Source organism: Triturus cristatus, chromosome 1_1, assembly GCF_964204655.1.
Source record: "Triturus cristatus chromosome 1_1, aTriCri1.1, whole genome shotgun sequence".
Taxonomy (NCBI): domain Eukaryota; kingdom Metazoa; phylum Chordata; class Amphibia; order Caudata; family Salamandridae; genus Triturus; species Triturus cristatus.
Genome location: NC_140579.1, coordinates 41826581 through 41852975, shown reverse-complemented (window position 1 = coordinate 41852975; position 26395 = coordinate 41826581). Strand labels below are relative to the sequence as shown.

The window sequence follows — 26395 nt, the reverse complement described above, 5'->3', positions numbered from 1 at the left end:
TACCACCACCATCATTACCAATGCCACCACCAGTACCAATACCACCACCACCAATACCACCACCACCAACCACCACCACCACCAATATCACCACCAGCAATACCATCACCTATGCCGCCACCACCACCAATACCACCATCAATACCACCATCACCAGTATCAAAACCAATACTACCACTAATACCATCACCACCAATGCCACCACCACCAATACCACCACCACAAATACCCCACAACCAATACCACCACCACCAATACTGCCACAACCACCACCAATACCCACACCAATATCACCACCATCAGTACCAATACCAATGCCACCACCAGTACTAATATGACCACCAATATTACCACACCACCAATACCACCACCACCGGTACCACCACCAATATCACCACCACCACCAATACCCCACCACTATTACCACCACCAATACCAACACCATCAATACAAATTATACCACCAATACTAATACCAACACCACCAATACCAGTACCACCAACACCAATACCACTACCACCAATTCTAATACCTCCACCACCAATACCAGTACCACCACCAATACCAAAACTGCCATCAATACCACCACCACCAAATACCACCATCACCAATACCACCACCAGTACCAGCACCACCAATACCACTACCACCAATACTAATACTGCCACCAATACCAATACCACCACCTCAGCGCCTCTCGCTCACTAGTAATAGCAGTGGTACTGTACGAGGCCGGAGCTGCAGCCAAGACCATCCCTTCCTCCCTCCATGTCTGCCATAAAGCACACCCCACCCTGCACCAAGAGGTAAAGCCAGGGCCCTACTACAGCTGGAGTGTTTTTTATTTGGCCAAAGATAGCAATGACACTACGCAATGCCACACTGCGAACTCAAATGACAGAGAGGGCAAGAAATAGCTCACCCCCAGTCTTCCTCCCGAGTCGCGATAGTGTAATCACAGAGCGAAAGGTGTTGAAGCTCTTTTTTAGTGTTTATAGTTCGGATCATATGTAACTCTCACTTCACATTTTGTGTCTGTGTAATTTACAACACTAATACATCTTCACTGCACTATTTATCATTACTTTGAAGCTATAAGCAGGCCGGTCTCTACCTCTGATATTTACAATTTAACAGGCAGTCGAGAAGGCCCTTTATTGCAATGCAATAGGTCCCGCATTTGCGAGAGTTTAAGCTTTTAGTATTGTAAATGACAAAGCCTTTTATTTATGTTTTAAAACCCAAAACATAAATAAAATTCATTGTAATTTATAATGCCAATATCTCAAACTTGCGTGAATGCGAGACCTATTGCATTGCAAATTCTTGTTGGTATACCTACAGCATATCTTATAGGTGTTTTGTGTGTACTAAAATTGTTGGTTTGACACTTGGAAAACATCTTTAAATGCCAAGTGAAGCTTGCATTGAGGGTGCACAGACAGTGTTTGCACAAGTATGCCTGACCCACGTTCAAAGGACTATTTGGATGGATGATGACGTTGTGTTACAAATTGGCTTCATATCTGAGAGAGTGTAGGAGTACACCTCTATCAGCGCCATGAGATGTTTAAGTAAATGTCCTTGTATGTATCTGCCTGATATAATACCTCCATGGCTGTTTAAATGTTTATGTAAATAGCTGCAGAAATACCTCAGTGCCTGTGTTAGAGGATAGAGTGCAATATAGATGTGACTGAAACTACATTTGAGTCTGCTGCATGCACACACAGTTTTGGAGTAAGTGACTAAATGTATATATGCTTCTGTAGCTGTTTGACATAGCAGTGTAACAGGATTACATGACCCAAAATTCAAAGGAAAAACACTCTTTAGGAACAGCACATCATATAAACACATCTAATGCCTTGCTATCTAAAAGTTTAACTCTTTAACCTACAGCTGTCTTTACTACCAATTACACCATGCAGTAAGCAGCAAATGTACAATATAAAAATTCAAAGCAACAGATTGTGAACCAACTACTCACACACCTAGTCTGCAATTCAGACAAACTGTCACATTCTTATACAGTCATAAATTGTCTTACTTACCGGTTAATAAACATACAAAGCCACTCACAAAACTACTCATACATTACCTCATATAATTCAAATATTATCTCTAAAATATTTCATACTCTCTTTTAACATTCTCACATACACACATAACGTTTCAATGATTTATTTCTCCAAATAAATGTAATTTAAATTCCTGCAAATTGAGTTCTCTGATCAAATATTTAGTTTTTGCTCTTATCGGAAAGATACAATACTTTCAGGAAATGTTAAAACTAAGCATAAGAATGGCACACCACACAAAGCAAGCATTAATGGCAGCATTTTCAACTTTGCACCCGCAGAAAGCAGCAAATAAAAACATATCTTTCATTTTTTGGTTTGTAACTCCTTTCCTGAATGGCTAGTATGTGTTAACCCTTTCATGCACTTTAATAAAGAAGCCCAACATGGTAGAGCATTTGTGCATAATTATTAAAAAAAAGAGTTGAAAAAAATATTTGGCTCTGTATTTTCATGACGTCAAGAATACAGTACACTTTACTAGCAAGCCTTCACCAGGATATATAATCCATGTTACACAACGAGAACTCTACACCACACTCTCTTTAACACCCTTCCCCAATATACTCTTAGTACAGTCTCCATAGCAAACGCACTAGAACCAGTTGTTAACAAGTTCGCTGTACACTCTATAAGGGCTGTATTATTTACAAAATGAGCTCCAACAGGTGCGGTTTACATTACAGAACTAAAAACATATCCAAATCTACATTTCACTTTTTTATTTTTCCTGTAGCCAATCATAGATCTGGGTATTTAAGCTTTCAAGATACTACCCAAATTTATTCACCTCCATAGTCACACCATCTAATCACATTTTTTTTTAAACTAGAACCACACCTTCATTTTAACTGTCTTTCATTTTGAAAACGGACTCATTCAGCTCTAGCCTTTTCCTGTCTGCTACTGCTGCTGCAGGCCAACATGATTAGAGTGTGGATTGTGGGCCGCAGCTATGTCTTTTGGACTAGGGAGGCTGCTAGAAAAGTGGTATTGACAGGGACTTGGGTTTGGCTAATATGTTTATTGCTTGGATTGACCAGAGAAGATTGAAGTGACAATTTCTGCCTTTGGTGGAAAGCATTGTGGATTACCAAGCCCTTGATGACTGCGCACTGTGGTGGCAATGACCTAGGCACACTGACTGGGGTAGGACTGGAAATACTAATGAAGAATACATTTACACAATTGATGACACTTTTCCCTCACACTGTCTTGCTGTATTCCAACATATGCCGAAGACAGGAATGGAAGTGGTCAAATCAATTTGACAATAGCTTGACAAAGCCAAGAAACATGTTAATAAAAATGTTTATGCATTCCTCAGAGACCATACTATGGGCTCTCTCTACAACAACAACCTGCATTTTGACAGAAGTGATGGAGTACACTTCACAGATGAAGGCAACAGAGTGTTTCTCAATAACCTAAAACTCTGCATCAGATCTTATGTGTAGCTCTCATATAAACACAATGAACACAAAAGCTCTTCTTAGAGCTGCCCTATTGCTCAAAATAATATTCATTTTCTTTATAATTTACTTTTTTCCGTTAGTGGATGCAACAGTGTCTGACTGGGTCGATGAGTGGGTGCATGAGTGTCTGAATGGCTCCCTGAGTGGGCTGTCTGAGTGGGTGCATCAGTATCTCACTAGGCCTGTCAATGGGTGCATGAGTGTCTCAGTGAGTCTGAATAAATGCATGAGAGTCTGAGTGGGCCTAAGAGTGGGTGTGTGACTCTCACACTGGCTCTCTGAGTGAGTGCATGAGTGTCTGGGTCTGTGAGAGGGTGCATGAGTGTCTGAGTGAGTCTGTGAGTAGATGCATGAGTTTCTGACTGGGTCTGTGAGTGGGTGCATAAGTCTCTGAGTGGGTCTGTGAATAGGTGCATGAGTCTGAGTGTGTCTGTGAGTGGGTGCATAAGCTATGAGTGGGTGAGTGAGCGGGTACATGAGTGTCAGAGTGGATCTTTTATTTCAGGCCCGGGGACTGTTGCCATAAGGTAAAATGGTGGGCACAACTCTCTGCTCAGGTGGTGGCAAGCCGATTCCGCATTCCTCTTGCACACGCAATCGCAATTAATCGCAAAATCTTCGCAAATTAGCTGTGGCCCCAGATATCCTTATTTTCCCCCTTAAATATCTCCAAAACTACTGAAAAGATTTACACCGGATAACTGAAAGCACGACCTGCTTAAACAAATCTACCTTCCTGACAAATTTCATGTAATTTCATCCTGCAGTTCAGGTAGCCGGTGTGTCGAAAGGCCCTATGGGAATCAACATGGAAATCATACTTTTTTAACTTCCTTTTTCTAGCCCCCACTTGACGGATCAGCCTGAAACTTTCCATACACAACAAGACTCACTATGACACCTTTTTGAAAATTTCGTGAAGATTCATCAACAACGCCAAAGATAGATGGATGGATAGATAGATAGATAGATAGATAGATAGATAGATAGATTAATCACCTACTGGCGGTTGTCAGTAGGTAGTTATAGTTAGGACCTAGTTTCCATAGGAAAAGCATTTCTTTTGCTAACAACGTTAGCACCATTTGACGAACCTTCATAAAAGTTTTAAAACTAGCGTGCCACTCACTGCAGCTGCTGTCTTGAAAGTTTCGGAGTGATGCGTCAGGCGGGACCGAGAAAAAGGGGGGACCCAAAACACATTCCCCTTGTTAATTTCCATGGGAACTTTAGACATATCCCCCCGGGGGGGCCAGGTACCAGGGACTTTTAAAAAATAAAGGAGGGGCCGTGCGTGCCCCCCTCCAGGGGCTTATTAATGCCTTGGGGACAATCACCTCCCCTGGGTTTATTTATAGTTAAATGGTTGGGGGTCTTTCGGGCCCCCTGTGGACCCCCCCCCCCCCCCCTAGAGCCACATTCCAAAAATGAACCAGGAGGGCTCATGGACCCCGTGCCCCGGAGACCACCACTTACCTGGAAATTATGCCTTGATATGGGGGGACACTCAGATCCCCTAGTGGGCCCAGGGGAACACTACCTCCCGGGGGCCATAATGAATTTGTAATGGGGGCCTCAGGGATCCCCCCAGACCCCTGGGACGACCCCCCCACCTCACTGGGGCCTACTTATTTTTTTAAAAATGGGACAGGGGTTGCGTGGCCCCCCTTCTGGGCCGTTCTCACCCCTGTGGTCACAAATATTACTAACTTTTTTCTCTTAAATATCTGAACATCTACTTAACGGATTTACCCAGAAATAACTGAAAGCGTGATCTGCATAGCCTAATCTACATTTCTGACAAATATGGTTAAATTCCGTCCAGTGGTTCGGGTTGCAAGTTCGACTAACAAGTCTATGGGAAGTAACATGGAAACCGCATCTTGGTATAACCCCCCTTTTTCTTGGCCCCTGCCTGACGGATCACCACAAAACTTTCCATTCACAACAAGAATCACAACACACTTTTTTGGGGAAAATTATGCGAAGATTCGTCAAACGGCGCCAAAGATATAGGCAAGTCAAAAGGTACTTTTTCTATGGAAACATGGTCCTATATATATCAACACGTGGAGTTGTCTGTTGCTAACAAACCATGTGGGCAAAGTATAATTAGAAAGAGGAAAAAACATTGAGAAAAGCAATCTGAATTTCCATTGTAGGAATACATTTATTTATCAGACAGAAAATCAATCTGAATTTCTATTGTAGGAATAAATGTATTTATCAGACAGAAAATCAAGAGTATTTCAGTCTTCAAACTCATGACAATAATAGCAGTCTTTAAAATTTTTGTGAAATGTAAAAGTGGCCATGGGTACAATTCCACATCTGTATTTTTAATGCATAGTTTCAAAAATGTGTCAATTTTACTACAAATTATCATACAGGAGATATTTTTAAAATTCTACATATTTATCATATTTCCTTGGTTGGGATTATTAAACAAGTTACTGTCTTTATCTTTTATCTCATTTGTTGGGCTGAACCTTTACTCAATGAAGAGTGGCCTGGCCAAAAATCAGCAAACCTAAGGAAGCAACCTCGAAAGCACATATGTTTCCAAGATAAATGAGCAGCATTACTTATTGCTAGAAATTCCAAAGCTGGGTCACTATGCAGTACTAATGCCTCACCTGGGCTCATTATACAAGAACTCTTACAAGCAGAAACATTTATCTGTAAAATTTAGAATTTTTTTAATTATTTTCATGAATAAAGATGTGGGGGAATGGGTGTGAGGCGGATGTGCGACCTATCTTTTTTGCAAATGTCTGCTTGAGTCCTTATGATATGCCCTTCAGCTGTTGGTAGATCTGTGATGAAATATGAGGAACCTAAATATCGGATAAGGGGAGACTTAGAGAGAAGGCATGAGCTGGGTGAGGAGCAGAATGGCCTTCTTTGCCTCATGTGCTGAGAGGTATGCTATACATAGACAGAGCCAACTTGTCTTTGAAGTTTCCACCAAGAGAAACTGGCTAAATGTACATTAGTCTGTTGAATCGCATAGTGGCCTGTTGCATGGTTAATATGACACTGATCAATTGGTTGCTGTGTCCCTAATGACCGTGGATTGCACTTGACTGCACTTTGGCAAGGTTTGTGCTATAGAAATACCATATACATACATATTTCATGACCCACATTAGAACGGCCAAAGATTGTGCTCATAATCTTAGTAATTGTTCCATTAGGGATTCCTAATAATGTTATTTGGTTTGGAAAACGAAGTTTATTTTATTTTCAGGGCAAGCTTAACAATTGTCTGGCTACATTGCATAACAGTCTGGAGGACATTGATGTGCTTCACTGCAAAGAACAAAAAAGGGTGACAGAGCTAGAGGTAAGAGAATAGCATGTATGTAATATTTTAGGGAATCCACTTTCTGCTTTGCAAACAATTTATGTTTGTAAATTGGTAGGATACTATGTAATTGTATGTATATGTGATTGTTTAATTCCTTTTCTTTAAGGAAGCAGTCAAGGACCAGGAGTTAAAAATCCTGATTACATTTGAAGAGAAGAAAATGTGTCTGGAGCAGAAGAAACAACAAGAGCTCAGCAGCATGAAAACAAAGCATGAAGAAAGTCTTAATACGGTCTATAGAAACATTAGTGAGCTGGAAAATCAGAAACCTGCACTGATGGACCTGATCAGCAACATAGAGGAGAAGTGTCAGCAGCAGGATGTGGAGCTACTGAAGGTGAGAGGGGCCTAGAAAGCTAAAGAAATGGAAGAGGAGCCGGATTCAGGAATCTGTTCACAGATGAAGAGGTTAAGGGTCTGCAGCAGAAGATGTTTGAGGTTCTGAAGATGTCCAGAGGTATGGACATCTATAGATGCGCAAGATCAGCACTCTTCCCTCGAGTATATGGTCAAGAGAAAGGGCATTTTGGCAACAGGCAGTTCAATGAGTCAGGGAACATCCAAACAGGGGTGGAGTTGGAGCTATAAAATGAGACTGGATGATAAACAGATGTAGACTAAGTGAAGGCTGTTACCCGCAAATCGAATATACAAGCACAGTGTAAGTCCTACTTAATACTTGCAGTAGTCTCTGACTGCAAAATAGGATATTTGTGTTTGAACGGAATGCTAATATATTGAGTAATATACCTACCTCACCAATTCACATTAGTATTCAAGTTCAAGTTTTAGTGTAAGATTTGGAACTCACATGAAGTCCACAGAGACAATACAATAAAACATTGTAGGATACAGTTTAAAAATGTAGAGCCAAATTATAAAGTTGTAAAATCTAGTCATTTCATCAGTTGGACAAAAGTGACATTAACACTATACCATCATAATCCATAAAAATGTAAAAAACATTTTAAAAACTTAAAAACTCGCACACAAATAATAATAAATCTAAAGCGACGGCCGTTGTACGAACCTGATAGTTCAGAAAATTAGAAGCTATGCAGGACAAATAAATACCATGTGTTTTTAGATCTTTTATACAGTGTCTACAGAAATTACAAATACTATCCCTGCTGGGCAAATGATGCAGCTAGCAATTAAGATAATTTATGGTAAAATAGCAGGGCATAGTAGGGCCCAGCAGCGTCTAACTCCATGGTCAATAGTTCAGGTTAAATATTGTTCGGGCTTTCTTTGAATAAAACTATTCACTGCCACATTGAATTTTGATTTTTTCCTACAACACTGAGCATCAAAACGGCAGCATAGATTAGAGGATATCTGCTTAATATAAGCTTTTAGCTGCTGATCAGACCAGGAAAGTACATTTTCTTGGTTTAGATCAAACATTTTTAATACATGGATAAAGTTTCTATAAAAAAACAGAATTTTCTTACTTCGAAGATCTTTTCATACATAACATTCATTAATGACCTTATATCACTTCTTAACAGCCAAAAGCCCCTGCGAATAACTGCAGAGAGACCTTGTACACAGACACTCTTTAGCTCAAATTCTAATTTAATTGCTGAAACAACCCCCTGTGTAAAGAAAGCATACTGTGTCCTTAAAATTAACTCTTATCTAAAAAACTCAAGTTCTTCACATCAATTAAAACCAATGCGTAAAGCGGAGTGGATGAAATTTTCTCTTTCTTCACAGTAAAGGACCAAAGCGCCTTCTCTCCACAGCACATGGTTTTCCCCAAAAAGGGATATAACTTAACTACCTCTAGTTTTTCTTCACCCTGAAGCCAGTTTTAGTTTTGTATTTCAGGGAGAATGTACTTTTAGAAACATTTCTTTTTTAAAAAAAAATGAATACATTGCATTTCTGTGATGACAGCAGAAGAGTATTCAGTCCCTTCGATGTTAAATCCAGGATAACAATGCCACCGGCATATTGCATAACGGACACCGAACTGCCCCCATTTTTGTGTAAAAAGCCCATACTATTATCCAAAAAGACAGGTAAATCAGCAATATAAAGGGAAAACAACAGTGGCACCAAAAGACAGCCAGGATGAGAACCTGAATTTGCTCAGCGGAGGGGGGGCAGTGGGCCACAGTATCTATTACCAGGCTACACATATCCTATTGAGTATCTAGGAGCTTCCTTCCATTAGCCATTTATAACTTAGAAATAGATTGGGTCCATTGCTCTTGCGAAATGTAGATGGTATGAGACCTAACTCTCTAACCACAGCAATTGGAGATGATTTCCCAATACTTCTATGGCGCCGTCTAGGCCCTGGAAAGGTCTCAGAGGGCTTTACAAAGGTTACAACACATAGAAGTTTAATACAATAGGTACAAAATGAGAACAGGGAGAAGGGAGGGCAAACCTGATGTCAAACATTTGTAGTGGGTCCAGGGGTACTCAGGAGTGCCGTTGCTTGCAATGGTCCTGAAGATCAGGTGTAAGTTCTGTTTAGAGAGCAAGTTAAGTGAGGGGTTAGGTAGTAATTTGTTAATTGAAAGCAGTTTGACTTCATTTTTGAAGGAGGTGCTAGAAGGGTTCATTCTAATTTCCGGGGGCAGGGCATTCCGGATTCTAGGTGCGAGATCGGAGAAAGTACGGTTGTATGTTTTTTTTCCCGGAATTTTTGTGGTTTCAGTAGCCAGGTGCTAGTGCTTCTCGATGCTCTGCCACTACCTGACAGTTCCGGTTTATCAACTAGATACTTCGGTGTGCTGAAGTGCAGGGCTTTGTGTGTCATACAGGCGATTTTTAGCTGTGATCTTGCCTCAAAAGGGAGCCAGTTCAGTGCCTTTGGATTAGGGGTGATATGGTTATTCCTTTTGGAGCTGGTGACCAGTCTTGCAGCCGCGTTGAGTGAGGTTTTAGTGGAGCCAGACTGGATCTCGGCAGACCACATAAGGTTATATTCCCATAGTCTATTCTGGGTATCACTAGGGATTGCACTGCTGATTTGAGGTCGTTGAGGGGAAGGAAGGGTTTTAGTTTTCTGATGTTCACGTGAGAGTTTGCTCCTCTGGTGGCTGCACTGATGTGTTCCTGCATGTTGACATTTTTGTCGATTGTTATTCATGGAGATTTTGCAGCGACTATGATGTGTGGTTTGCAGTTGAAGGGTGTTTAAGGTTTCATCCAGTCTTCAATGTGAACGTGTCCTCATGGAGGGTAATTGCGAGGAATTCGGTTTTGAGCTTGTTGAGTTGAAGGGGTTTCTGGTTAGCCAGTTGTGTGTTTTTTGCAGAGTTGTATTGAGTGAGTGGATATCATCAGTTGATGATACTCTTAGGTAAAGTTGGGTGTCATCCGCATATATGTGGCAGTGAACATTAGAGAGTTTCAGAATTTCGGTTAGGGGCTCCATGGATGGATTGAAGAGGGTAGGTGAGAGGGAGGAACCTTGAGGCACTCCTAAGGTGACCGCCGTGGTGGTCGACATCGATTGGTTGAGATTGATTCTTTGTGTTTGGCTATCTAAGAAGGAGGCGAACCATTTTAGGACATTCCCAGATATCCCCATTCTGTGTTCAAGTAAGTCTAGGGGACTATTGTGTTGGACTGGCAGCAGGCTGCCTCTCTATGTTCAATCCATTTACAGTCATACTATGCTTTTTTAGGTCAAGCCTGCAGGGCTTCTTGTATCTACTCTGTGTGGGTCTGACTCCTCCCACACATTGGATTATCTTTCTATAATGAAAGCATGCAAATGGCTAATGGTGGGTGCATGTCCCACCTTTTTTTAAATGTTCACTCGCACGGCGTTTTACCTCGGGAGCGAGCAGCGGCGCGCAGGGCGGCAGCTGCAGTGCCTCCTTGTTATTTTTTTTTAATAGAGATGCTGGGAAAGCTGATGCTGCACGCTTCCTCCTGGACAGTCATCGGAATGTGTTATCAAGGCAGCGTGGCTTTTTATGTTTCATTGGGATATACAATTATTTCAATAGATAACGTCTTTCGGCGAGTGAGAAAAGAAAACTTTCCTTCTCCTTTCCTTCACGCGGGAGAGGCTGATTTCATTCCGTAACTTTATGATGCCCCTGAATTTTTCCCTAAATAGCTATCATGTGCAGCAAGTATCCCCCAGTTGATGTACCCCACTTGTGTTTAAATCCCACCTCACCCATTGCTAGTCCCATTGTGCTGCCTGCTTTGCCTCTCTGTCCGTGTTGCAGTCAATCGCTCTGCAGTTTGCAGCCCATCCACCCATCTATTGGAGATTGACACCCTTAATCTGGTGTTTGCCACTCCTCCCTAGGTACAGAGGTTCTGTTGCCCCTTGTGGTGCTCATGCGCATGTGGCATAAGCTACTTGATACCCCTATGTGCTGCAGCCAAACCTCACCCGTTATATACTCTTGAGTACTGCAGCTTAGCTAACTTGATGCCCCTACTGTGCACTACACTAGTTGTGTGCGGAGTCAATTTATTCTCGTGCTGGCATTATTATTGCTTGCCATGTTCTGCTCTATTTCTGCCCAAAATCTGTTCTGTCAGAAAATGGGTAAACACAAAGACATCAGAGTGCAGTGTCTATCCACTGGATTTGTGGTCTTCAGCTTTGTTCCTGTGTTGCTCCTTGGGTTCCCTGTGACCTCACTTTCCACTTCTCTGCACTTCACCAGGCCGTGGTAGCACGTAAATCACTTACCTCAAACTCCTTCTGCCTTTGGGGTGAGGACAGGGTCCTCAGAAGCAGGCAAGAAAGCATTTTGCTTATTCATTTGTAGGAATCCATAATCATTTGCCAGTTATTTTAAGTAAAGGCGCAACAACACTATGCAAATAAACAGTGTCTTTGTGAGCAAGTTAAAATTGTAATTGTAAATCGGATTTATAAAGCGCAGCTACTGCCCGAAGGTTGGTGCTATAAAGACTGAGGACAGAAGGGACATTAGTGCTGGGGACAGGCAAAAGAATAGATTATTTAGTTCAAAAAATGGGGAATGATTGTGAAAAACACTAATAAAAACTTACAATGGGTCACAGTTTAAGAGCATGCAACGGCCCTCTGCCTTCCGATAGACCAAGTGCATATACATTCTGTAGAGGCAGCTCCCGGAGTAATATTGACTATATACTGGTGTCAATAGAATTTTGACCACACGTTCTGGATTTAAAAATAGACTCCCGAACGGAGAGCGATCACCGTCCTCTACAATTGACATTAACACCAAAGCCCCTTTTATCCACTCTAGTGGGCAAAAAAGATGCTAATACTATTGAGGCCAATATTATAATAACTAACAATCGACAAGCTGTAAAGTGGCCGTATATTCTAGGGAATCCACAATCTATGATAAATATCTATACCATCTTTGCAGATACTATTACACTCTTTTTAAACCTACCAGCAGATAAAATTTCAATGCTAGACTTACACACCACTATGGTGGATGCTTTAACTCCGGTTGTAAGCAATTTACCCAAAGAGAGAAACGCAGGAGTCAACTATCGGAATGACCATGGAAATCCCTGGTACAACAAAGACTGCCGGGTAGCTAAGACAGAGCTTATCCAAGCAATTAAAAGCAATAATTTAATTATAAGAAGGGAAAAAATATATAATCATAAGCGAGCACTTGAAAAAGCAAAGAAAACATGGGATGTTCAGCGCGGCCAAGTCCAAGGACCAGACAGGTTTCTGGAGTTTGATAGCGAAAGGGAATACAACAGGAAGGGCCCCCAAAGATTTATTTCTTGATGAAAACACTTGGGTTGCCCCCTTTTCTCGTCTCTATTCAGAAACTAACTGTGGGCAATTTGTGATAACTAAAGATATGGAGACCACTGCAAAGGCTGCCAACTTGCATTTTAGTCTAAAAGAAACAATACAGGCAATTGAGGCAGTTAAAGCAGGGAAAGCTCCAGGACCTGACAAGACTCCTGGAGATTTATTAAAACACGATATCGGTGTCTGGGGACCATATATAAATTATCTTTGCAACGCAATAGTTGCATTTTCACCGATACCGGAAACATGGAAAGGGGCAGAAATTGTTACAATTTTTAAAAAGGGTAATCGATATGATCCAGCAAACTATCGCCCTATTAGTCTGATTGATATCATACAAAACTTTTTTGCTAGGCACATTTTAAGTAGACTAACAGAGTGGATTGAAGAGGTCAAAATACTTTCAAGATACCAAGCTGGGTACAGAACTAAAACCAGCACAATTGACCAAGTTTTTAGATTTATATGTATATACTGGAAAAATATAAGGAAGGGTAGCATATACATCGCCTTTGTGGATTTAAAGGCAGCATTCGATTTGGTACCCCGGAACAAACTGTGGGATTCACTGAAATGCTTAGGGGTGCCACTCGAATTGCTTGTACAAATAATAAGGCTCCATGATGGGAACTTTGCTAAAGTAAGATGGGGCCTAGGGGAGAACTTACTAAGGCGATACCAGTGAGAAGGGGTGTACGCCAGGGGTGCGTATTGGCACCCACCCTCTTCTCACTTTATGTAAATGATATCCCCCAATACTTAGAAGGCTGTAATAATGACTCACCAAAGTTGGGAGGTAAAGTGGTACCAGCATTACTATTTGCTGATGATACCATTCTAATCCCGCAAACCCCAAAGGGACTGCAATGTTTAATGGATTCCTTTCATATGTATTGCACTAAGAAAGGTCTCGAAATCAATTCCAGCAAAACTAAATACATGTCAATAAATCCACACCGATCTTTTAAAAAGAATTTAGTGCTAAATAATCAGAAATTAGAGTATGTGCAAAGTTTTAAATACTTAGGTATCACATTAGACACTAAATTGACCTGGAAGCCACAACTGGAAAAAAACAGGTTAATCATGCTTCAAAATTCAACCCCTATTCTGAAGAAACATGGGGCAAGCATCTTGAAGGCAGTTTCACCTGCTTAAGAGGTATTTAAATACAAAGCCCAATCAGCCGCTCTATATGGGGCAGAAATATGAGGGCCATATTGTAAAAAGAATTTCGAATTGGGAGAAAATAATTTATTTCGGAAAATGCTAAGACTCCCAAATAGGACACCCCTGATCCCAGTTTTTATGGATCTCAACATAAAACAAACTGATCACTATGCTCTATTACAACCCTTTTTATTTCGGGGCGAGGATTTGGCCACCCCAGAGTTATTGCACTACAAAGAAGGTCTAGAGGAGATCATGAAAATTGATCAAAGTAAGGACATCCCATGGCTTAAACATGTGACAGCGTGGTCGAAGAAGCTAGGCCTATCACACTTTTGGGAAGAACCATCCCAGTTGACCATGGTGTGTAAGAAACTATTAAAGTCTTCCTTTTGGGCCCATATTAACAACAACGTGTTACATAGCTCTACCTTGGAATCTTTAATATCAAGATTTCTCCTCTACAAAGATGTAGCACATTTTGAACCCTTTCTAGATGAGGTACGTCCACAATTAGCAAAACCTTTGTTTTTGAAATTTAGATATGTTGTCCTCCAGAGAAACGCTAATACATCTAGATGGGGTAATAACTATGGCAATAGTAGCTGTGATTGGTGTGTGTTATGCACAAAAGAGGTTAAGGAAAATGACCTACACATATTATTTTTCTGTCCCTCATATGATATCCCTAGGAAAAGATGGATTAAACCAGTTTGCAAAAACCTGAATGTTAGACATTTTAAAGAGGCAGAACGTATACTTAAGACAGACACGTCACAATTGGCTGTCTTTAGTGTAAGTAGATTTTTATTTAATGTGAACCTTATAAGAGCCAAAATTGGAATTAAGCTATAAAAGCCAAGATCACGCAATTACAGCTTATACTCTTATAGGCTTTTACACTTTGCACTTTATTAACTAATGGCAGTTCTTTGGTGAATTGCTAACCTATGAAGTTTAATTTTTAGAGATGATATTAATCAAATTCTGATAAATGTGTGATATGATATGCTTACGATTGAAAAATTTATAGATTTCATTATAATGTGGTTTTATTTTGAATGCCTAGCTTTTATATGATTCTTAAATGGTTTTTATTGTATTTATTGAAATAGACAAGTTTTAATGGCATAGCTGGAATGGATCATGTTAAATGTACTCAATTGCCCTAGCATGTGGTAGTAAAACTAATTGATTGACAAATTCATTTCTATGGAAAAAGTTTTAAAATGCATCTTTTATGGTTGAAATTGACCGAAATAAAGGTTTGAAATGAAATGAAATGAAAAACACTAATCTGTAAACAGGAGGAAAAACCAAATGCACAAATTTCAGTGCTTAAATTGTGCTGGTCTTTGCTTATGCTCGACACCAGCATTTAGTTTCACATGACAGTCCACATATTTAAATACACATTTAAAACATAATTCTAGCGCGTCCAAGCCATTCTTGTTGCTTTCTGTAGCTTTAAATGGTTTTAACTGTCCAAATGTGATGATGATCAGTAGGAAGCGTTCATACTGGCATGTGGCAGTGATCGTAGTTCCAATAACTAGTGCAAGCTGCAGTGACCTCCTGAGCAATACATTGGGCGATCGCACTTGTTTATTTGAATATGAAGCACTGTGGCCAATCGCTGTCAGGGCTTGGTGAACAAACATCATGGATTTTGTGAAGAGACAGAAAGTACCCCCAGTCGACAGAACCTCCGTGACATGGGTACCAACAGCTTGAGGGCAGAAAGCGACCACACGCTGCAGTCCTGCAGACACACACAACAAGCCTCTAGCTTTGTACCAGCGCTCAGCAAACATGAGGCAGAAGAATTTTAAAATTCCATTACTTTGTTGCTCACATCAAAGAATATAAGGCTTTTGGGCGTGATCAGCCTTAGAAGAAGCTCGTCCAACTACTAGAAAGGCAAATGTTTTATCTCTGGGACCAAATTAATGAAATTTTGCTCTGCTGCAAAAACAGGATAAGTCATTGGTACGATTTTGTTACTTGTGGAGCAAATTTACAGCATACCATTTTTGCTGTTTACATATTTATAAGTGGAAGCAATGTACATTCTCTACGTTTGAAATGCAAACCATTGGCTTTTGAAGCAAATTCTTTTTTTCTTATATAAAAAGGAAACATGCAAATTAAGTTAGCTCTATTTTTTAAAGTTATTTATGGCATATGATTTCACAGTTGAAATACTGATGCAGCACCTCTACACAACACCAACTGAACAGATCTCAGCACCACCTTAGCACCAACGAAGTAGCACCGCAACACCACCGCCTTACCACCACTACAGCATCACTAAGCACCACCACAACACCACTCAACACCACCTCAGCATCACTAAGCACCACCTCAACATTAGAACAGGCAGGAAGAAGTTGCCAACATTGCAACGACCAAAAATGACAAGACTTTTTTTATGTTCATTCTTTTTTAATTGGGTCGTTCAGTTGTACATAATGTCTTCTTGGTTATATATAAAGTAACAAAAATGCTTATAACACTTTTTTATTATAACTTTTCAACACACTGCACAGCAGCCACAATGCTCTTAAAAACATTGGCAAAACCAATACCTCTGGCTAAACACATATACGATCCCAAAGGCCAATGCTTGTTCATCTTTTCCTTGAATTCCCTTTTCCCCTCTTTAGGAGGTAAATTCATTTCCTCTTTCCACAGAGAATGGGGGAACTGGATTCTAACTAATCTGTTTATTTCTTTATTTAGAGTTACAGTTGGCTGCTGTAGGGTTTCGGGTCGGGCACTGGCTCTCTTTCATCAACCTGACTTACAAGTAGTCTCATAGTCTGAGTGTATGCATAAAGGGCATCGGTCTCCTGGATTCTCCATTAACCATCATCTCTTCCAACACCTCTTTTACTCTATTAAGCAAAACTGGTCTCCAGTGGTTACTACCCGCATGTTTCCTAAAACTTGTGAAGTTCTCATTAAACTTACATGAGTCAACCTCTATAGGGCTGAATTCTACCAAAAAATAAATTGCTTTATGATCGCTACAGGAGTCATGGGAAATAGAGATTTCCAGAACTGAACTGTATGCGGGAAAGGAAGCTATCAAATAGTTGCTTATGGACCACTCAGAATATTACTTATAGGTAAAGGTTGTTGAGGAGTCAAAATCAACTCTGCCATTCACTATTATTTTTCCTGAGTAGATCCAATAACAGAGCGTCTCCTTTATGGAATTTCATATTTGCGGGGAAGCAAGCCGGGGGAATATTTAAAGCTTCTTCTTTCTCTAGGTCAGAGAATAGGCCGATTGAGTAATTTGAGAATTTACAAATGTAAGTCCCCGACTTGTAACTCCTTATGCACACCTTCCTGGTCTACCACCGTGTTTATAAATGGAAACAAGGTGGCGAGAAGAGCATTATGCATGGGGTCAGGAGGAATATAGGCATTTACTAACACCATTGAGTCTTCCATGATTATATGCTGCCCATGGGAGAGTTTTACAGCTTGAAATAAATTTGATGAATGTGAGACACAAGAATAGTCCCAACTCAAATTATTGGTCGGCAATATAGCTGCACCACTCTTGGCATGTCTACTCCTAAACGTGGCAGCCTTACAGCTCAGCACAAAGTTGCCATCCATTAGAAAGTCATTCAAACACCATGTTTCCTGGATGCAGGCCACATCGGGTCTTAGGTTTAAAAAAAAATCTATTCAATCAGGGTAATTCAGCAATCCTGCTGCATTCCAGGAAACCACTTTAAAAGTGTTATTAACTGTACCTATTAGTTGCTTGTCCCAGCACACAATTCTAATTGATGGAAGCTGATAATTCAACTTCATTGTTTCAGCTCATCTTCAGCTTTTAAAAGGATCCCTTATTCCCCTGTCTCCAGCTGGGAGACCTGCCTTTCCTCAATGCTGTGGAAAACTAATAGGTCATAGTTTCCCTCCAGCAACTATTTGTTACTACTAGTTGCTACTACTCTCACGGAATACTGGGATTATGTAAATCCCCCTACAATGGAAAAAAAACTCACTATTTTGTTGGATCAGGTTGGACACCACCTTAGACGTAAATGGTCACTGAAGACTTATGAGTGGGAGTGCATAACATTCACTATAGCAATATCACTACTTTGAACCATCTTCAATTCAAAACTTTCAATAAAAAAGATAGTAAAAAAAGACCTATTCAGTATTACATATTGATCAAATAGGGCAATAAAATCTAATTTTGAGGTTACATTTGACACAGTCCGAGACAATATTTTTTTCCACAGGCAGTGGTCCCCTGCAAGTGGACCTTTCAGTGCAGGCAAAAGTTTTAGCCAAAGGCTTAAGAAAGCTTGAGGGCACATTAAAAGAGTATTGTCTATTTTGAGAAAGGTCTACATGAAATGGCTTCGACAGGGGAGGATCCACATGGACCTTAGGGTAATCATCATTTCATCATGTTCCTTCGAACTGGGGATCTCTTCTTTATTAGTTGTTATGTCAAGCACCTCTGAGTTCTCAAAGCAAATTTTTCTTGTGTGTTATTTTGAGATTTTGTGTTGTCTTTTCTTCTTCCTTATCTATTGAATACTCCTTTTTGCTTATTGTCCTTCTGGAACTGTGAGCCGTTGTTTGGATTGTGAGAGCACCCTGATGTAGATCCTTTACCATTAAAGAAAGGGAATACATTGCTTTGCGAGCTGGCTGGCACAACAAGTACTGACAAATCAAGAGGGTTTAGAGCTTCAGGTTCAAGGAGATGTTTCAAGGAGTATATCTTGTCACTGACTTTATTGTAAATGCTATTCTTATTGATCAACTTAGATCTCTTTAATTGGGGTCTACTCACTTGCATTCCAACATTGATGCATGGGGGCTTAGCCACCCTTTATTGATTTGGGATATAAGGACTCCTGGCACAAGTGTTAGCTGGCCCAACTTTTGCAGAAAGGGAGGTTTTTGCTTTATCTTCTCTTCTATCCACAGTGATCTACTTCCCTAGAGGACCTCTTTGGTCCTGCAAAAAGCCAGTAGACCACTAGTCCCCGGACACAACAAAACCAGCGATTTCCTTATTTTGTCAACGGCTCTCCTTTTGGGCAACCAAACTGCACTCCGACAACTCTCTCAGATCAGACTCCGGTGCAACTTTTGAGTGTTGGGAAGCCAGGTTGCCATGTGGCGGTGAGCAACCATTTGGTGATCTGGGCTACCAACGTTCCCAGGCAGGCATCTCCACAGGAAGTCAGTCGACACTTGGAATCTCCTCTTCTATCGGGGCTCAGTGGACAGCTTCCACATGAGCAGGACACCACAGGCACAGTCCCTTCTTCACTAGCCCAATTTTGCTGCAGCCTTTCCTTTGTCGGGCCCAGGGTCAGCAGGGCAGTCCTTCTTCAGTTTTCTTGTTCAGTCGGGGTGAGATCCTGAGATCTGGTGGCCAAGGGGGACTCCTTTATGCCCAGGAAGTGCCGCCCTAAGAGGAGGTGTCTGTCATTAGCCCATAGAATACTCTGGTCCCTCCAGCTTGATGACAAACTCCTGTGAAGTGTGGCTTGTTCTAATCCCAGAGTGCACTATTCTCCCCAAGTCCCAAGATGGCTGAACCTCTCTCTGTGTGTGGCTTGGTAAGTGTTTTCCTCTCAGTTCCCCCAACACTTTCCTGTCTACCTAAACAGCAGCCCTTCTTGTGTGTTCTTGCAATTTTCACTTCTAAGGCGGCTTCCTCTTTAAAGCTTGCCTTTTGTCTCCCACCTTGTGTTGTTTTCCCTGCGAGAGGTGATAACACCTCCTCCCCCGGTAGGCCCTTTGCAGGATTTCCTGGGAGGCATTCAAACTTCTCTCCAGGAGGCAAGAAGACTGCCTTGAGGACATTCTTTTGTGTGCAACCTTAAATGGGCACTAGAAAACCTTGGACAACTCAGTGGCAACTTGCTAAAGTTGCACTTTGCCCACCAGGGACAATAAATTAGAAGTAACCATTAAATCTCTGCACTCACCAATGGGCCTTTCCACAGTAAAAACCAACAATGTTGGTTTTTATTTTAAGAACCTTAAAAACATGAAACCATAGGTTAATTCTTGTAATGTAATGCACCCTACCTTAGAGCTCAGTAGGCCTGCTTTAGGGGTGACTTACTAATATGAAAAAGGAAGGCTTGGGTTTGCCATAGCTTGAAATGTCAAAGTCGATTTAGCAGTTTAAACTGCTCTGCGACCCAACAATGGCAGGCTGAGAGTCATGAGTTTGCCTTATCAGCAAATAGTACTGCTGTCCATAAGAGGAAACTTTAACATACAGGCTCTAGGTACCCCTGGCACCTTATACTAGGGACTTGCTAAGTTATGCCAGTTGGGGATATCCCACTTCCATGTGCCTTTTTAAGAGAAAGAGCACATGTACTGAGTGATTAATAGCAGGGCTCAAGTCATTTCAGAGTCATTATACCATTGCCTAGTAGTCAAAATGGTGGCAAAATATCGGTTTGGCCCTGGAAAAAGCTTGTTTCCTCACACAGTCACAGGTATGTTTATTTCAATTAGAAACCATAAAAACTTTTAAAACATATTAACTGTACATTAGAGATTCACTGAAAAGAGAATTTTCAAGTTAATTTTGTGATTACGTACTTTCAGTAGTGGATGAAAATAGATTATTAAATTGTGAATACATTTAGATGTTTATTTAAACACTGTAGGTCAGTGAACATGTATTACAGTGCACATGCATATAAATAAAAATAATCATATATAGCAACAGATATAAATAAGTGTCTTATTATATGAATATTGTATCCAACTCAGGTATTGTATAAGAAACTTTTGAGCTGATGGTGACACTTTTACCACTGAAGCTCACGTACTAGAACTGGAACACTAGACTTGCAGATTACACACACATCGAAGCAGCAGATACTTACCTGATGCAAAAAATGACGCATTAATCTTCCTCTCCCCTTGGTTTATTGCATTATTATGTGAACGTCTGACAAATAGGTTGAACAGAACTGCAAACCCACTGGTTATGGACCTGCGGTTGTTAAGGGGGAATTGAATTATTACTTTTACAATCCCACACATCTGCTATGCGAGTGTCAGACGATGCTTGCTGAGCAAGGCATGGTCCCACAACTAAAAAAGAAGGCATAGAAATTGAGATAAAATGTTGAATGGCTCCACCACACCCCACGCTCAACTAACCCTAACCACAGGGCTAAATCCTACACACTGAAGTGAATAGGATTGCAAAACACAAAAAAACTCTTTGATGACGTGCATTTGTACAAAGAAGTGGTTTACTCACTTCTGTGACCTCACAGATTCTTGACTGCATTATACTGTGTCTATTAAATATATACTTCAAACACGTATTTTTATTCTACTGGTGATCTCGATATATAATGTAATGAATATTGGTGCATATAGATGCGACCCCTTCAATAGCTCACAGAATTGACAGGCCACATTCCTGTGGACTCCACCCATGGTTAGCACACTGGCCTTGGGGCTACAGTACCTTAATGTGTGGGATTTGCAGGTGTTCAGTACATGTTGGCTTGGGCCATTTAGCATTGTCTCTGGTCTTGGTCAGGCTTAGCAGCGCTACGCATCGCACAGCAGCTGGGTCACACAGCTTCTGAGGCACTGTTGGAGCGAGGAGATTCTAAGCACACAAGGTGGTTTAGCTCCTCTTCAGCATACTCCGGAGCACAGATCTTCTCTGCACTCCTGTGAATTGGACCCTAGCCCCTTAGTGAATGACAGCCATGGATTCTGTCTTCAGTGTGGTCCTTTTTGAACAGAGATGTGCACAGTGTCACTGAGTCAAACCTTGTACACTGGATAAGTGAGAGGGACTCGCTTGAGGAATCAAATTCCATGGTCACCCAAATGTTAGGGGAACCACTCTTTACCTTTATCTTTCAGGTAACCAGTTCTCTTTGGCAACAATGAAAGGGTTAAACTACCATCTTGTCATTTGTGTATTCCAGATAGATAGATTCTGTCCCCAGTTCAGTGCACTGGATGCAAGGGTGCTCCATCGGCCGAGTCTTTTCCATGAAGTGTGTCTCATTTTGCGCTTAACCAGCCAAAGTCTTTGTTTTAGTTTGCCTCAAATCTTCACCTACCAAAACGGATATAGAGCTTCAGCCAGGTCATTCATGGTCCTTTTTGAGAATGTTTTGAAAGCCAAGCACTGCCCTTGGCTTCATAGTATATTACACATTGAGGGGGTCTAAGGGAGCATAGCATGGAGGACTTGCTGGAATGGAGAAAACAACAATGGAGCACCTCCAACCATATTGATTTTGTCAATATAGGTGGTAACGCAACCTAAGTATCCACCTTGCATGTACTCCTGAACTCACATTGACATACTCCATGTACTCAGGGAGTTCATCTATGATCTACTACATGGATTTACCAGGATGAGCCTATAGGAAACCCTTGCAATCCGGTTTAGGGAAGAATACCTATACTTTACTACTTCAGTCAACTACTCCCAGACAGAAGCGATGTCATAGCATAGGCATGGCAATGGAAATAGTAGTATTATTGTGAGTTCACAAAGACCGTGACAAAGTCTAGTACTCAATCAGGGAGCAGTATCCAAAAACACCTTGTAACAGGTTTCTTGTACAAGAAACAGATATTGTATAGTGGGGTTCCCATATTTTCCACCTAAAAGACATCCAACAAGGAGAGTGGAACCCCATCTGACATCCATAAGGATGAGCTTCCTCTGTGTTCCCAGCACTGATTTTGCCACCTCTCAGACCAGGGATTGAAAGGCAGTCCCAGGGGTCGCGAGGAACAAGCCAGGGGTCGCAGCTGCATTCCCTGATGACCCCAAAATTACATCTATGATTGCGTCTCCTCTCGTGTGTAGATTCACTGGTTTGATGATAACTGCATGAGGGAGATCCCCAGCAAGTATCTAGGACTCTAGAGTCTACAGTACTATAGCACTGGGGCATTTGTGATGTTATCAGTTGGAAACACAGAATGTATGGCCCTAGCAGAATTGTCTCATCCAGTTACACAATGAAAGAGACTACACACCTGTTTGATTAGGTTAGGTTCAGACAGTTGCACTGGTAAATCCCCTACTAGCTGGACTACCTCTAGAACCTTAGATGTGATCATCTCTGGTTGTGAGTGTGTGGGTACTGATGACGCCGTATTCTTATCTACCTTACCATCGCCAAGAATCCTCTCAGGTCGCCAGGATCTTTTTATCTGCTAAATTGTGTAGAGGGGAGAAACCAAATTTCAACACATAATCAAATAGTTGGATTTAAACTCTAAAAGGACCACTGACTCCAATTGTCAATTTTAGGAATTTATTACGACCAAGAATAACTGCACATACAAGCACCTCAGTACAAGGTGAAGAAAATAAATGGGCACTAATACAAAAGAAATCCTACGCAGGAGTCTCATCCGACTCAGAATAAGAAGAATAATCAATTCCAGTAGCATCAGAAATGCGAGAATTACTCCAGTCTCTACATTAGAAGTCAATAGCTTAAAAGAAAAATCAGTAAGTCTATCCCTACTCTATCTCTAAGGTGACATCCCTACTTAGCATTTTCCCTCCCAGGCAAGAGAGTAAAAAGGTGTCCGAAGTAAAGACTTCCTTGGAAGTGCACTCACTTAGTCAGAGCTCGTTCTAAGATCCTCCTTCTAGCTCCCCATCTAAACCTCGACTCCTCAACCCTCGGGGCACTGTCCCTAATACAAAATCCCAAAAACATAGAACACGCCCTTCGGCACACCTCTTCAGCCAGGTCTTCTTCCAGTACTTTCCCAACGAAACTTGCATCCTATCCAGCGGCGGTTAGCTTGACCTTGGATCCCAGGCACCATCTCTGCCGAAAGTATCATCCCTAAATTCCGGTGTACTCCCATATTAGCTTCTCGTACCATCCTAACTCCTAAAACAAAGTGTTAGTCTCTCTAACGAGCTAAGTGTCCTTGCACCTGCAACAGAAACATGAGAACGAGAAACTTTCCACTTCTCTAAGGTTTTCTAACATCCTTGAAACCCAAAGCCTTTACCAAGGGAAATCTATTTCGGCCTACAGCATTTAGCTAATATAAGAAACGAACAGGCCTTTCTCTTTAAACGTATATGCGATCAGGCCTTTGCAAAGTTTAAACACACATTTTATAATCACTCTCTAATCATTGATTTCATTCCATTCCGAGTGATACATTTCTGAGTCACACCTTAATACAATTTCGATTAATATGTGGGTGCGGACTAACAGTGAATATGATGCACCCCTACAATTTCCTGAATAACGTGGCGCTCTATTAGTACCAGTTGTTTACCTGTGACACTTTCTTCTTCACATTAGTACTATTTAACTGAAAATTAATTAAGGTTCTCACTGGGGGGGGGGGGTCCACTGTGTGACCAGTTACTAACCAGTACAGCTGTTTCTCCACAGCTCTGTCCACTTTTATTTGAATGAATAGGGGAAAAAAGTATTTTTTTACACATTTTATATCCTTATCTATAATGGTCAGTCACATCACCAGGATTAATATATTCATGTAACCCTTTCTACATGGGGCACATATTTCACAAGATCACTACACTTTGGTGCATAATCCTCAAAATCAATAAACTTTGGGGCCCACAACAGTCCATGAGTGTCACTACTTCACCATAATCCTACCCCCATTTCCCAACATGTACTTGGGGACTCCTAGATTATTATCTGTGCCAGCCCCTCAATGCAATAGCTACTATTGCTCTTTCCAGTGCCACCCCAACCAAAGTTCACAGTTTTCAGCTGATTGGAGGAACACAGACAAGCAACATTCCCCTCCTCTGGACATGACGAGCCACTCCTGCTCCGTTTGCTGCTGCTGCTGTCAGGCGGATTTAAATAACAAAGAGTGTTTACAAACTGCCCCTTCTTTGATATACAGCAACACGCTGGGGCCCAATGACTCCTCTGACTCCAGAATGGTGCTGTTTCCTCCATGTTAGTTAGGGAAGGTACCACAGCCTCACAAGTACCTCTCCATGATTGCCTGTTCTTGGCCCTCCTGCTCGAGTTACTGCTGTTAAGAGAGCACCCTTCTGCCAGAGCCCCATGGCATGGTGAGCTGTGCCTCCAGGCACCTGGGAGTCTTAATGTACATCTTTGAAATGCATCCCCTGTTTGGTGGTCCCTTCTCAGGAACTAAATCAGTTAAGGGAAATGAGCGAGGGGTGAGGGTCAGAGGGGGCCAGTGTGCAAGGATCCAGGGTTTGGAAAAGGCAAGGTCAGCATGGGCGTATCAAAGGGGAGGAGCTATGAGGGGGACTCAGGAGGGATTGCAGACTTCAGTAATATCTCAAAATGTGAAGACTTGCCTATCACTGGAGTGGTAAACCCTCTACACTGGCAGGTTGCTGGGGCAGAAGGCTACACTCTCAATGTCAACCCAAATCCTGTGAATAAGGAAGCTCCCAGGGGTGCTGGTTTCTGATGTCTCATGCCATAAGCCACATCTGTAATATATTGTTGTGATATATTGTGGTCTCTGCCTTAAAAATTTTATGTCATGCACATTAGTCATCTGAAATACACATTTGTATACTATTGGTTGACCTTACGTTTCTCTCCATGTCTTTCTTTCTCTAGGGTGTCAAGAGCATATTTCACAGGTATGATTCTCTTCTCAGTTGTCAATCTAAATATTTAATAAATGGAATACAATTACCCGTGGTGTAAAGATACATCTGCGCACATGTGAGTCAAAGATGGAAGGGTTTATTAACAAAAGAAAAGTCAACATCTGTGAATCACAGACTCGGCCAACCAGGACTGTCCTCCAGTAAACTGTAATTGAGCAGACTTCCAAAGCAATTTCTGTATCCACATCTGCCTTAAACAATGGAATTGCATATCATTTTTTTAGCACTGCATTACTCTGAAATAAGACCACCCGGTTTCTATGTTTTATAGCCGTTTAGTAGGCTAGTAATTTGTTAGCCTGTGTCCTGCTTAGAAACAGAAATTTACATGCAACTAAATAAATAATTCTTAGCTAAAAGGTTTTCAATTTGAGGACATTGTTTTTCAGACTGCCATCACACATTGAATATTGCTGATGTATGTATGAGAAAAGAGTTTCTGGTACTGTCACTGATTTTTCAACTATGTTCTCTTCTCATATCATCATACTACGCCTGCTCGACCTGCTTCTTCTAAAAGCTTTACTATTAATTCTGATTGTCTATTGCGTCTGCAAGTAACACCATGGTTCTAGCAATATATTATGAAACGCAGAACCAACGGCTTCACTCCCGCATTCTGTCTCAGTTCCCTGACCAATACCATCTGAGCCCCATGCATCCATGCACACTGACAGACAGGTTCACCCAGACAGTCCCACATGCTCCTATCAGTTACTATGCAAATTCCACTTAGCACATGCACTATTTCACTGCCCCAAATGAATGCCAGGGATCTAGAACATAGAATGCTGTCACATTCCTAATTTGTCACTTAACACGTGTCTACTTACCCCGCTCTCACGCTTA

General features: G+C 41.2%; 1 protein-coding gene across 1 annotated transcript in view; it reads left to right on the top strand.

The window, feature by feature from the left end:
- The window catches only part of LOC146869310 (E3 ubiquitin-protein ligase TRIM39-like), a 254307-nt gene that overhangs the window by 45921 nt on the left and 181991 nt on the right, over window positions 1–26395 (top strand). The window contains exons 2-4 of the mRNA XM_085647166.1: window positions 6807–6902; window positions 7033–7263; window positions 25494–25516. Of these exons, the coding sequence (XP_085503292.1) occupies window positions 6807–6902; window positions 7033–7263; window positions 25494–25516 (350 nt within the window). The remainder of the gene's footprint in view (window positions 1–6806; window positions 6903–7032; window positions 7264–25493; window positions 25517–26395) is intronic.